Source organism: Sparus aurata, chromosome 4 (assembly GCF_900880675.1).
Source record: "Sparus aurata chromosome 4, fSpaAur1.1, whole genome shotgun sequence".
NCBI lineage: Eukaryota > Metazoa > Chordata > Actinopteri > Spariformes > Sparidae > Sparus > Sparus aurata.
In genome coordinates this window covers 7,302,054-7,315,402 of record NC_044190.1, presented here as the reverse complement: position 1 = coordinate 7,315,402, position 13,349 = coordinate 7,302,054, and the positions used below count along the sequence as shown (strand labels likewise).

The following is a 13,349-nucleotide window of genomic DNA, read 5'->3' as shown; positions in this document are numbered from 1 at the left end:
ACTCTATACACAGTAAATGACATGACTCAGACGGTGTGAAGGGGTTTTCATACTTGATTGTGTGTGTGTGTGTGTGTGTGTGTGTGTGTGTGTGTGTGTGTGTGTGTGTGTGTGTGTAGTTGAAAATGGAGGCAAAGTATGAACAGATGGAGATTATGGTTAAGTCGTTGTTAGAAAATCTTCAACTCTCAAGAAACATTCAGCTTGTCATGCTGTGTCCAGTGTTGATCAACTGCATCCGCTGAAAGGAGCGCAACAGTTTTGCCATTAATACATTATGGCATGAACAAGTATGCTGAAAGATGTTAAATTGTAATAAATTATATTACTAAATATTTCCCTGTTCTATCCAGTAGAAATGTTTTTTTGGTCTTCTCATTGTTAAAACATGAAGACGCCTTGCAACCCTCCATCCACCTTTAACTCACGCTGTGTACAAAACCACCGCAGTAGGAGTTGATGCCTCGACAAGGGCATGATCCCTCACTGATGTCTCATCCCCAAACACCGGTAATCTGTATTCCACAACTTGCTCTATCGCTGAGGGTTGAACACAGGTTCCAGAAGGGGCTGATGGGTAGAGGTTTTGGCTCGATTCCATTTCTAATTTTCCCCCCCAACTCATCATTTTCCAATGCCTGCTTGCCCCTCAGAACAGAGCTGTAAGGCCCTCAGTCTCAAAGGTGGTTTAAATCTCGCCCTAAGACCCTTAACAGACTCCAACATGCTGTCTTAAGCTCTGGCTGGTATCATCCCAATGCCTTTTGCTACTATCAGTGAAGTCACCGAATAAAAAGGAACACCTGGACACTAGTGGTGCTTTATAGGCTTACATTAGCAACCCCTGCTAATACCCTGCCAGTCTGCTCCGATGTTAGAGCAGCAGAACCAAGTGCAAAAACTTCACTGCTGGACTTAAGTTACAATTCAGGCATCATAAGCCATCAAAAGGGGAAATGCAACACTGAAAGACAAAGAAATACAGGACTGTCATGAACAAACCTGCAACACAAGAGTAACTTGTTATGACAAGTTATTGTTTGTCATGGGTAATTCTTATTAATTTTCCCCTGATATGGACAGAAATTCTGGTGGGTTACTATCTTTGTGTAGCTAGATTCAAGGCAAATACGTAATATATCTGAAATATGCATTTCTTCAGTCTGATCAGCATCACTAATGGGAAATGAATTCAGGCCCCACTTTAATGTTTATTTTTAAAGCATGGACCAATGAAACGTAAAAGCACTTTTAAGTGGTGCAGTGGTCACAAACAGCCACTGAATGAGAGCTGACACATTTGATTAATGTGGTCATGAAAGAGGGGAAATACATAAGTGCACACACGCTCATAAATTCGCACACAAACACTGTTTCCAATCCCTCGCCAGACTTTTCTTCATGCCCGTCTTGTTACTGGCATCTCCCATGACAACTTAAGTCAAATGACTGTCAGAATCATAACACTGTAACACTGTGCTACTCACTGGATCACACCAAGTAATCCATGTGGAATTGACTGGTAAGCCTCCACATATTTTCATGACTCCAGAGAGTGGACTTTACAGAAATGTGAAAAACTAGGTCTTCTGCCAATTACAGTAAACTTCAAGACTGCTGAAGTTAATAAAGCATCAAAGTGCTACACCATCTTATAGTAATGCCATCTTCTTTGTTCTCCTTTTATATCACAAACTCCATTTTTGTCCTCTAGCATGTTTAAAATCAGACAAAAATGAGAATGAATTATTACAAATCGAAAGAATGCACACATGGTAGAAAAAGTTCAATAGGTTGAAGCTTAACGGCTCACATGTTCTCAGTAGCTGGTGGGAAAAGCATTTTTGTACTTTTGGTTATCTCATCTTGAAGTCAATATGTATTTTGAAATGACGTCTGTGGTTAACACGAGTTACGTTTGTTTAAACGACTTCAAAACCAGTCAGGGCAGTCAGAACCCCACATGTGAATTAGAAAAGACTTGTGCCACTTGTTTAGCAACCTCCATTTAAAGACACGCAAAGAAGACCATTGTAGCTCTAATTTCCAGTTGGTAGATTGATAAGATTGTGGTAATGTGTGCATAGTTTGGTGTAGGAAGAAGCTAAGTGATAGTGACATTGTAGGCAAACGCAACGTAGTTTGTGTCAAGCCTTTAGCCACTGTTATCGTTTGACATCTGGTGATTTATGCTGAAAGCATTTATGCTTCATAATCATACAAGTGGTGTTCATTTGTTAAGATTATCTTGCTGAATGAAATGTGTAATTATAATTAACATGTGTTAGAAAACATTTAATGTCCTCTGAGAGGCACTTTGTGGTGTAGCACAGAATATACAAACACATTAAAAACACATCAGACAAAAAAAAAAAACAGCCTAAAGAGCCCTAGAGATTATTTTTTTAAATAAAACAAAGTGAAAATTCCCATAGGCTTCTTGTCGAGGAAACCAGGGCGATGCAGACTTCTGGGTTAGCCTACAAAAACATGTCCTCCCCGCCTCACTTTACAGTGGATAGAGAAATGTAAATGTAAGGTAGTCAGAAATATGGCAGCAGCGGGACGCTTCTCTGTGTCTGCTGGGTTTAAAAGGTAACGTTGGCTGTTATTTGCTAAGACATTTGCCATAAATAACAACTTCAAAGACTAATGGGTCTAACAGGGATTGGTTTTGTGAGGACGTTTGTAGTTTTTCTGCCTCCTCGTGGAAAAAATAGTTTAATGCAGCTTCAAAATGTGCCCTATGGATGGGTACAACATGAAACACTTTGGGAGAATAATACTATACCTTTTTGCTGGATTTACCACTTTCTGATAGAAAGTGTTCAACAGAAGACAACTGACAAACAGCTGTTAGAACAAGTGTAATTATACACCAACCACATGTACTGCAGGTGCAAGCCTGTTGGAAAGAAGCACCGATGATAAGAGCCTGACTGCACAACAACTAACAACCACAATTTTATTCAATCTTTGACACGCAACAGATGGAGCTCGGATCGCAATGCTGTCTGTTCAATTTCATTTGTGATTTGGAGTCACTGTAACCTAGCTGCAAAAACAACGGTGTCCTGGATTCAATTCAGTGGCTTCATCCACCTGTGTCTTCACTAGAAAGCGCCGTATCCATCTTAGCCAGCAGGCTGAGTGTGCACAGGTGTTAGGCTAAGAGATATCGGGTATGTGTTTGCACCAGCAGTGTAGATGAGAGTGTGCGTGTTTAATCAAGCACTTAAAACAATACAATGTGTGTTTTAGGACTGTGTCTGAGCGCGTTTGTGTGCATGTTTGAAGTGATGGTGGTCTGCAATAGAGCAGGGAGTGAAGATAAAGACGGTTCAAGAGGAAGCGGGAGACACAAAAAATGAGACAGATCGGGATTTAAGAGTGTTGCTAGAGAGGATTAACTACTTCCACTAATGATAATGCTCTGGCTGCCGGAGCTTCTTTATTCTCAACTTTTGTTCTTTGTCTCATGGAAGTAGTGAGACCTCAATTCCTAACCCTCGAAATAAAATCACCAGCCTTGCAGGAGATGTGACAAGTAACATCACATAAAAGTGTTGTTTGTATGACTCTGTCTAATAATACCAACACTGACAGCATACATTTGCATTCAAAGACTACTTTATCTGAAAATCTCTCCATCTAAATTTATTTTCCCATCCCAGTAGTATCACAGTTTAAAGAGGCGAGTGAGTGATGGAGCTTGATATATCAGTACTGTGTACGTGTGACTCCTGACACAAGTTACAACACGAGGTGGCAGAAGCTTGAGCGATGTAAAAGCCGTCATAACATTTAATGAATGTTGCTGAGGGTCCTGTTAAATAACTTCTTCACGGGCAGCAGGGTGCGTTGGGAGAGAAATGCTCCCATGACCTTGTTTAAGCCCTGCGGTACCTCAGACTGTGACAGGCTAATTAATGAACTGCTATTTTCACCAATGAAAAATATGCTAAGTTGAAGAGACGGTTGTACGCTTGCGCAAGTGGAGTGCTAAATAGCAGGAAGCCTTGGGCTTAATTAATGGACCTTGGTAAATTGCATGTGTCTGTGTGAGTACAAGTGTGTGTGTGTGGGAGTAAAGATGCGTTTCCTGTATTCTGTACTAAAAGAAACGTTCTGCATGAGATAGGAGTGAGAATAACTTGGCTCCCCGCTGCTCAGCCCAGAGGTACCAACAGATTTGTCTCGATTGCCGTCTGACCCATTTTTCCATACGTACGGTCCCTCCCGTACATGTGTTTTACTGAGGTACAATTATGGTAAATATAGAATAGTGTTTCACCTTAAAATGTCCTTACATGGGCCTGCACAAGGCATAAAAAATAATGAGCACTATAAAAATGAAATGATTAAAATTCATTGAAAATCAACCACACTTACTGGAACTAATTCAGTCTGAGTGATATGATCTTAAAAATAACGTGTGATCTTTAAGTTATATTGCACGTATAGTAAATATGTTAAAATACTGAAAAATGTCCTCAAAAGCACTCGGCAACAAAAACTATTTTACCAATGTTTACGACCGAATACCTTAGTACTGATGTTGTGACAACACTGTAAGGATGAATATTGTTACTTTCACAAAATGTTTGATAAATAATCATCAATAAAGTTGATACAATGAGTAAGCGGGAAAAGGCAAGTATTAGAACATGTAGAACAGGCTGGTAATTTCAGAATATTACATAACTTACATAAAATGATGTATTACAAAAGGCTAAGGGGCTCTCTTTCAAAATAAAAGGTGTTAGCCGAGTGTTGTGTGCAGGACCGGCTGGTGAAGGGAGAGAGAGCCTGACCTTGTGGAAAATAAACACCTCGAGTCACATCGGATTCTGCTCTGATCCGGGGGAGTTTACTGACAGGGGGAGAGCTCAGAGATTAGTTTTGAACTTTTGGGATCCTGTTTATCAGCCTGACTGCAGCAGTGATCTGCAGAGGTGACCTCCCTGGTTGGGTGTTTATGAACTTTAACTTGAAATGCTGGCTTAAAATGGAGGCAAAGAGAGAACCAGGGTCTCTGGTGAGTTGACCTGAACTTAAACCCTTGGTATCGGGCTTCCTAACATAGTACTTAATTATTCTTCACATCCATGTGAGTATTACAACCTCTGGAAGATTGTATGAAGGAAAGAAAACTACTGTGTCCCTCTGTCTGTGTGAAGATCAGAAGAGCAGATTTGACACACCATGTGAAAGAAGAAATACCGATGTGGAAAAGTGCACTATCCATCTCAGCAAAAATACCTATTTACTGCTGGCAAATCGCTCTGACAAACACTGGCTATCATTATTCATCAAGCTAACGTCCTGCGGCTGACAGAGAATATATCATCTTTCATTGCATCTCCCCAACAAAAAGAACGCTTGCTTCTTGAGTGGAAAAGGACTCAGGATAACTACGAATCACAGCTCTTCTACTTCAATCATCTTCATTGATCACACTGATGTGTTTGAATCTATAAAGGAACTATTTGAGGGACTTAAAACAAACACTACGTTTAGAGCTTCTGGTATGATGATCTTTTTTCTTTTTGGTTGCGACTCAAGCAGTTTGACAATAAAAGAAGAATAATGAATATCTATTTTCTAATGTCAGGCGAGTATACAGGGCTACTTCTTCATGCGAGAGGGGCACGGAACTATATTGATGACAATGTGGTTTGAACTAATAGCCTTTTAAAATGAGCTATTGATCCTTCCTGGTAATTATTTTAAAAGGAACCTTGGAAAAAAAAAAACAACTTTGAGGATTGACTCCAAGTGTGAAGGAGCAGGGAGGGATACACTCACTCATCAGACAGATATCTGTGCAAAGAAATGCTGACAGATGACGTCTGAGTGAAAAGAAGATCAATTCTCCACTGACTTGAACACAAATCATGTTTGGTAGTCAGTTCACGAAAGGCTAATAGCATCTGGGAGTGGGGTGGCAAAGACTGGGTGGGTACTTCAGGAACCTGAGCTATCTTGTTAAATCAAGTCTGGATTCACTTTCTCACAGATCAAATAGATTTTACGATGCATCACTCAGCTGAAAGTGACCTCATTAAGCAAATCACATACGTCTCAGGGATGTGGGGTGTTTTAAACACCTGTAGAACTAATCAAATTTTTCATCAAATACACTATGTTTTTTAACTCAATACACCAAATCTATGTTTTATTAATGGCATACGCAAAAAGATTACAACAGTGTGTACCTGGAGACAACTATTGTAGCAGAAAGCAAGTTTGACTGCTTTACCAGGTGTTTATATTCAGGTCATTCAATTCAGACTCACCAAGAAAATTGAGAGCTTATATCATGGATCCTCCCAACTCCCGTTATACTCAAGAGAACTTGCAAAATCCTATCCAAAAACTATTCTAGTCATACATTTTTTAAATTTGGTCATTTTTGTGATGTTGAAATTTGTCCTGAACATCCAAAAAATCCTCAGTATAACATGTAACACGTATTGCCACATAATAATTACAGTAATCAAATTAATAACTAGTATCTGATAATTAAAAAAAAAAGACATTTATCTCAGCCTCACTTTGTTGCAACCAAATGATGCTTACAGAATATATGATTGTTCTCATGACAACTCATTTTCATGAGTTTGAGTGGAATGATCCATTTCTGTCCGTGGACAGATTGTCATCACAATAGCGTCAAAACCTTGAACGATGCAGCTATGAAGCTTTCCAGGTCTGTAAATTGAGATTTAAATGAGAGACAAGTTCAAAGGTTGCTTTGGTCCAAACCATGAGCACCAAAGTATTCATTTAAAAATGTTTTAAGGACTGAGAAGTCATGGGTCAGGACATGAACAGAACAGACTAGTGTGTTCCCGTTGCAAAATGCTCTCTGCTGACGGAATTATTTTGTCAAAGGGCTTCTTTTTTCTGCAATCTTGGTTACACACACCTGACACTTGTAAATGGAAAGCCTGGACTCAAAAGCACTAAGCATTTCACACACATTTCTCCAATATTTCAATAGGAAACAGAAATTCCATGAGGTTTTGGATGATGTGTTCATTTTCAAGACATGTGACTGAAGAAAAAAACATTAAAGCCAAAGTATTGAGAGCGCCCTCGGTCTTCACAGGTTAAACTGTGAGCACAACTGTGTGAAATTTAAGATCGGAGCTGCGATGAAAAAGCCAGAAAAAGTCTTACCTTCCACTCCACTTATACATTTGACACGGTCGCGGACCTCCACATTGTATCCCTCAAAGGACATGAAGACTCCGTCGGGGTGGTAGGGCTCACGCTGCGTGTAAACCTTTGAGTAGCTGTGCTGGAACTCAAACCGGTCGTAGCCGTCGTACTGCACTACTTTGCCGTACACTTCAAAGTATTTTTCCATCCAGCTGAAAGGCAGGTAGACCTCTCCACCCTCTCGCCGGCCTTTGATAGTAGATTCATCGTTGATCAAGCAGTCGATTTCTTCGTACTTGATCCCGCTGACAACCCCGACAACAGGTGGGGGCTCTGGAGGTTGTGGAGGGTGTTGTTGGCTGCTAATGCTCGCATCCCCAACCTTGGGACTCGGAGCCACCAAGGCGGCTCGGGGCAGGAAGCGAAGGGAGGTGTCACTTGAGCAGCGGTTCCATAGCAACACAGTGATGAGTGTGAAGAGGGCACAGATAACGATGAGGGTCTTGTAGTTGACCCGAGCAGCGAGGCAGCGCATGGTCACAACTTCCCTGCATGACACAAACACAAGGGATCCATTAGAAGCATGTATGATGGGTGATTTGTCGAGAAGGGTCAAGGCCAATAACAAGTCATCTGGTATTGACATCTGAGGAAATTTACACCCTACAACTGCAGCACTGTGGACCTGCAGCCTGCAGTGAAATACTACGGATTTACTTTATTTTTAAAGAGTAAAGGCTAAGCTCAAAAATGTGCGAATCTAAATGTGGTGACATAAATTCAGTGTTTAACATGAGGTCAAATCAGCCACTCAAGACACCCGATTACAGAGAGGTCTTTACTAGGAGCTGTATCAACCTGGTTACTGTAAAATTGCATTTATATGCAGCAGGTCAGCAATAAGACTTCTCCTTTCCTCCTGAAAAGGAGCCACAGCTTCACAAGATATCTTTTATCTGTCATGTGTTATCTGTCTGTGTGCACAGAGCAGTTTGACAAAGTGTTTTTCAGTGAAGGCAGACTAATCTAGAGGCTCCTTAGTATCACTCTGACTTTGAATACAATTATTTTCAAAACAAGGATGCACTGCTTTGTGTAATGATCTTATTTTCCTGTTAAAAGAGTCCCTCTCTGAAGACTTTGTCATGCACACGAGTATATTTAAATAGCTGATTAGAAACATGACCAACACATCAGCTTTCTAAAGGAGATCTCTGGCTGTGCACATCTTGATTCACCAACTGAAACTGGGTTTCTTGTTTACATGGTGTTCACAAAAGAATCAGCGGTGGAGAAGGCTGACTGTAACCTGGTTACTTTGGTGTATGCAAGATGAATTTTCTACCCAGGCGAAAAGACAATGGATTTATATCACACAAACATTAAAAAAGGTCAGTAGAGATCAGGTCAGTACGATTTCTTGATGCAGAAATCATTTGATTGTAGCCAAAAAGAAGTGAACAGACGTTTGTTCACTCGTTCATCGAGGAGAGTGTCTGTGTGTGGATGAGTCAGGAACACAAAGACAATGTAGAGTATGTTGTTAATCAAGATTGTAGAATTCAGACAAAAACAATCTGGACGTGGTTGTAAATGCAAATTGGCAGGTCTTTGATCAATTAGAAGCTCTGGGTTGTGCTTTGGTTGCCAGTTTGTGCGTGTGAGTCTGATTTACTACCCAATCTGAATTTTGTACAAGTCTTTTAAGTATTTTTATCCGTCTAAGTTTTCTTATTTTCTTGCAGAGAGTAAGATGAGAATATCATCCTCATTGTCATGTCTGCATGGTAAGCTGTCTTTGGCTAAACTTCTCAGGTAGTCCGAGAACAGAGCCTCCAGGTCGCACAGCTCCTGGCTGAGAATTAATCGTGCTTATAACCCACCTTAAACCAGCCATTTTCATTTTCATATCTAGGTTTTTGAACAGCTTAACCAAATGATATGTTTCTTTTTAATAAATGAGCTTTGGGCAGATAGTCTTGTAGGCCAATTTTGAATTTTGAACACAGCCATTCCAGCTGTTTCCCCATAATATCTTGTGTTTATATTAACCTTTGCTTAATGGCAAGCACAAGGGTTGTACATTTCTTCTTTATCTCTGCAAGAGAGAAAGAAACTAATTTCCCAAAATATCGTACCTCCTCCTGACACTGACCTCCTGTCAGTGGCTACCAGCCTGGTCCAAAATGAAATATAATGCTCATCTGTTTAATTTCAGAGCATTGCATAGAACAGCAGCTGTTTTTATATCGGACCCTCTCAGCCCATATTGCATCTTTAGGTCTAAGCTCCTCTGCCTAATAACTCTTATAAGAGGTTTACACTGTCACTCAAAATTAGATTTTTCTATTGGAATTTCTGAAGAAATGTTTCTTTTTATTTAAGTACACATAAAGGTTGCCATAACAACATGATCGTTTATGTTCTACCTGTATATGAGATTATGTTACAATCTATAAATCTATTTATTATCATCTGGATATATTTTCAACTTCTCTGCACAGAACTGTGGTCACTGTTTGTTACTGAGGATCCCCTCAATAGCAGGTCAACAGCATTTGAGATTGCACAAACGTCCATGTTATTTATAGGTTTGCTGATTGCCACATTTTGTATGAATGACCTCAAACAATGCACTGAACAAATCAGGCATTTTATAAATGCCAGCAGAAATCAATGGAGATACTGGAGTTCTCCTCCTCCACACTAATTACAGCTTACTGCTCATAGAATTTACTATTGCAGTGATGACAGAGTTAGGTCGTCTGATGAGAGACGGAGTAGAGGAGGAAAATCATTACTCCCCAAGATCCTTTCAATATCGCAGCTTAAACTAGACACTACTAAAGGTCAGCTCAATTAACGTGCAGTAATTGGGCAATAGCAAAGTGCTCCAGCATTGCAGTCAAACTACAGTGCTTGCAGCTTCTTGAACAAAGTTGATGTCTGGGATGACCCTCCCAGAGTGCTTTAACAAGCAAATGTTGAGAGACTGCAAGTTGCAGAAATGAAGAATAGCCTCCCTATTAATCAAGACAGCAAAATTCTGAAAGCCGAACACTGAATGTAGGCTCTGCCTGCATAATAAAGGGGCTGAGACGTGTCTACTCAGATAGACACAGGCCATCTTTCTACCTTATAAACAAATGAATCATTTCGTTCCATGAGAAAGTTTTAGAAACTTTTTGCCGTTTTCTTCCAGTCAGAGGGGAAGAAAGGCTTTGGTGCATCACTGCGCCTGATAAATTATTGCCACACATAAAAACTATCATTGATATTTAGAGAAATGTCAGCCTGGCGCAGTCATGAAAGATTGGGCCGACGGGAGCTCTGACAATACTGAGGCGGAAGGCCTGCGGACTGCACCCTGAAAGATAAGTAGGGCCGGCCCTGTCGGGGAACAGACTATAAATAATTGGCTCTTTTTATAGTGATTCGTCACTCGTGTTGAGTTCTGGCTCAAGGTGGATAGACATGAGCTTAAGCACTGCAGCATGGAGAGCATCCTAACGCCTCACGCCGACTGCAAAACGATTCGTCTAAAGCCACGTCCCATTTCATGAGCGGGATTTAAACCCTGAAGCAGCAACACCAAGCAGACTGGAAGAGGAGATAATGTCACAGGTGAGCAAATTGCAAGACGGAGTTTGCTTACGGATCAGAAATCAGAAATGTTTTGACTGGGGTGATGTCATACTCCGTCTCAACCATGTCAGACAAACAAATAAGCAGCGGCTTTGTGATTGAAAGAAGCTCCGGAAAGACGGACAATCTTGGAAAAAACTGTAGAAAGAGAGCAGAGATAGAAGACTGTGAAGTCAGGAGATCTAAACTAACCAGAGACTGAAACTTTAATTGCTCTTTATATCATTAGAATAATTAAAAAGAGTAGCAGATAAGACTCTGCAACATTAAAACGAATGATGAAATGACACTCTTTTGAAATTTTACTTGTCAGAGAGCGATACATTCTTGCAATTATAAAGTTTGTTTCCTTATGACAAAACTCACTTAAGACACGGCTATAGAAGACAGAAAACAGGGAGGTAATCTAGCAGTTTTTAGACATTGAACACAGAGGTTGAATATCTGAATATCTAGGTATGAGGACTTGTTTATAAGATCTGGATGGACCTTGGTGTAATCCACTGGTTATCAGCTCCACTCAGGAAGTGCTGGATAGAATCCCTCTGATAATAACATGGTTTTGATCTTGAAACTACACCAACATAAAAATACATTTTTTTAAAAAGACAGATGCAACTGGACAGGAGGAGGAAGACAATCCTGTTGGAGGATAAAAGTCCTCCATGCTTGACAGATTAATAAAAATGGACTGGAAAACAAAAGCAGCTTTTCAGCGTGCAGCAATGTGCTCCCAGTGTCCCGCCTCAGGAAACTGAAAAGTGCCTGAAATAACAGACTTTTTATATGATGCAATCATTCTTCATGAATACATAACTGGTCAAACTTGGCACTTGGAAGGCTTTGGCACAATTTTAACTTACAAAGATTACAGACCTTGTGGTTTCAAACAGTAAGGAAAGACACAATTATCAACAACAAAAATCCAAACACTGTAATCAGTATTCAACACAGCCCCTCTCAGCTCTGCCAAGTATTTTCTGAAAAAGAAACCGATGACAGCTATTTGTGATGTTTTGTAATTAAATAATGGCAACATTGTCCAGGTTTCTGTGCTAACATAATGTTGACCAAAACTCTTCTATACTATGGACACAATACCCAACAACGTACCCCTGAGAGCTTGATGTAAAATGTGGAGATGTGCAGTTTATCAAGTGTGTCTTCAAGGCCTCTGCAGACCGACCTGACATCCCTGCGATGAAGGCTGACTGTTGCGTCAACTCATTTATCTGCTAAGTTTGCACGTCCTGCGCTTCTCTGTGGAGAATATGTCTCATAAAAAACTTGAGAAACTGCTTTAAAAAGGTGAAATCATGGATACTATGGGGGACAAAATTCAAGAGGCTGACGCTGACTGGCGGCCCTGACAGCACCCGACAGCAGACTGTCAGCCCGGTGTGTGTACTGAGGCCTTTAAAGAAATTCTCCTTTGTCAAGATGAGCATGGAGGGTGTGTGAGAAGGTGGGTCGACTAGATTACTTACCCCCAATAAGCACAAGATTAACAGCCCTTTCAGTACTTCAGTGACACTTTGTGCTATGTTCATCTTAATGCAAACACAAGACTAGGAGAAAGCAACCTTACTTTGTTAATAGTATATGGCTAATTCTAGCTATACACTGCAGTTCTCTAGAAACATAATACATAAGTGGTATACAGGGCAGAAAATATGGATTGGTTGACCAGTTGAAATTTTTGCCCAAAAAATGTTAAACATTTACAGGTTTAAGCTTCTCCTTTATAAGAATTCCCTTCCTTTCTTTCCTTTATGTGATAATAACCTGAATATCATGAGTTTTGGACTGTTGGTTGAACAAGATGTCACCTGTGGCTCTGAAGAGCTCATTAAATGCAGCCCTAGCGGCACTCATTTCATTAGATAACAGTTTTCAAAAATAATCACCAGGGCATCAAGGATAGACACCTCTAGTGTTCCAACAATGACAAGCCGCTGATTGCACGTCTGACTTTGTAAAAGCTTAATGATCTCGCTCTGATAATCCTAGATGATATTACTGACAGCTCGAAGCTGCTTGTTAAAACATCGACTTCAGTCTGACAAGACGAGAAACTTCAATACCTTGCTTCCTGAAGTCCATGCAGCATTTTGCTGCTACCGCAGAAAAATCAACAGCTTTACACTTTGCCTTTTGCCTTCAGGCTGCAATGGACTGTAACATATTAGGAATCTCTGATTGCCCTGATGGCTTAAAATTATGGGTCTTAATTCTGCCTGACATATGCAAATATTTGGATTTCTTTAACCCTCAAATCCTCAGTAACAAGGCTGGGAACATTCAAAAAGGTGTCTAATACTATACCATACTGATAGTGTTTGTCTGTTGAAAGGGTGAGGCATTTTCGATAGCAACTCGAGAAATCAAATCAGTGAAAAAAACACTGTGACCTTGTTAAAACAACAAACTAGCTGCTAATCTCCATCGTAGTCCCTGGTGCAGAATGTACAACGTTTACAACATGTCACAACTGCTGCGGCAGTGAACGTGGGGATGGACGAACAGAGATGTTTTTC

General features: G+C 40.3%; 1 protein-coding gene across 3 annotated transcripts in view; it reads right to left on the bottom strand.

Moving 5' to 3' along the window:
- The window catches only part of glceb (glucuronic acid epimerase b), a 68,711-nt gene that overhangs the window by 18,141 nt on the left and 37,221 nt on the right, over positions 1–13,349 (bottom strand). For all 3 annotated transcript variants that reach the window (XM_030414834.1, XM_030414832.1, XM_030414835.1), the window contains one exon: positions 7,186–7,715. In XM_030414834.1, the coding sequence (XP_030270694.1) occupies positions 7,186–7,702 (517 nt within the window). In that variant the 5' untranslated portion in view covers positions 7,703–7,715. The remainder of the gene's footprint in view (positions 1–7,185; positions 7,716–13,349) is intronic.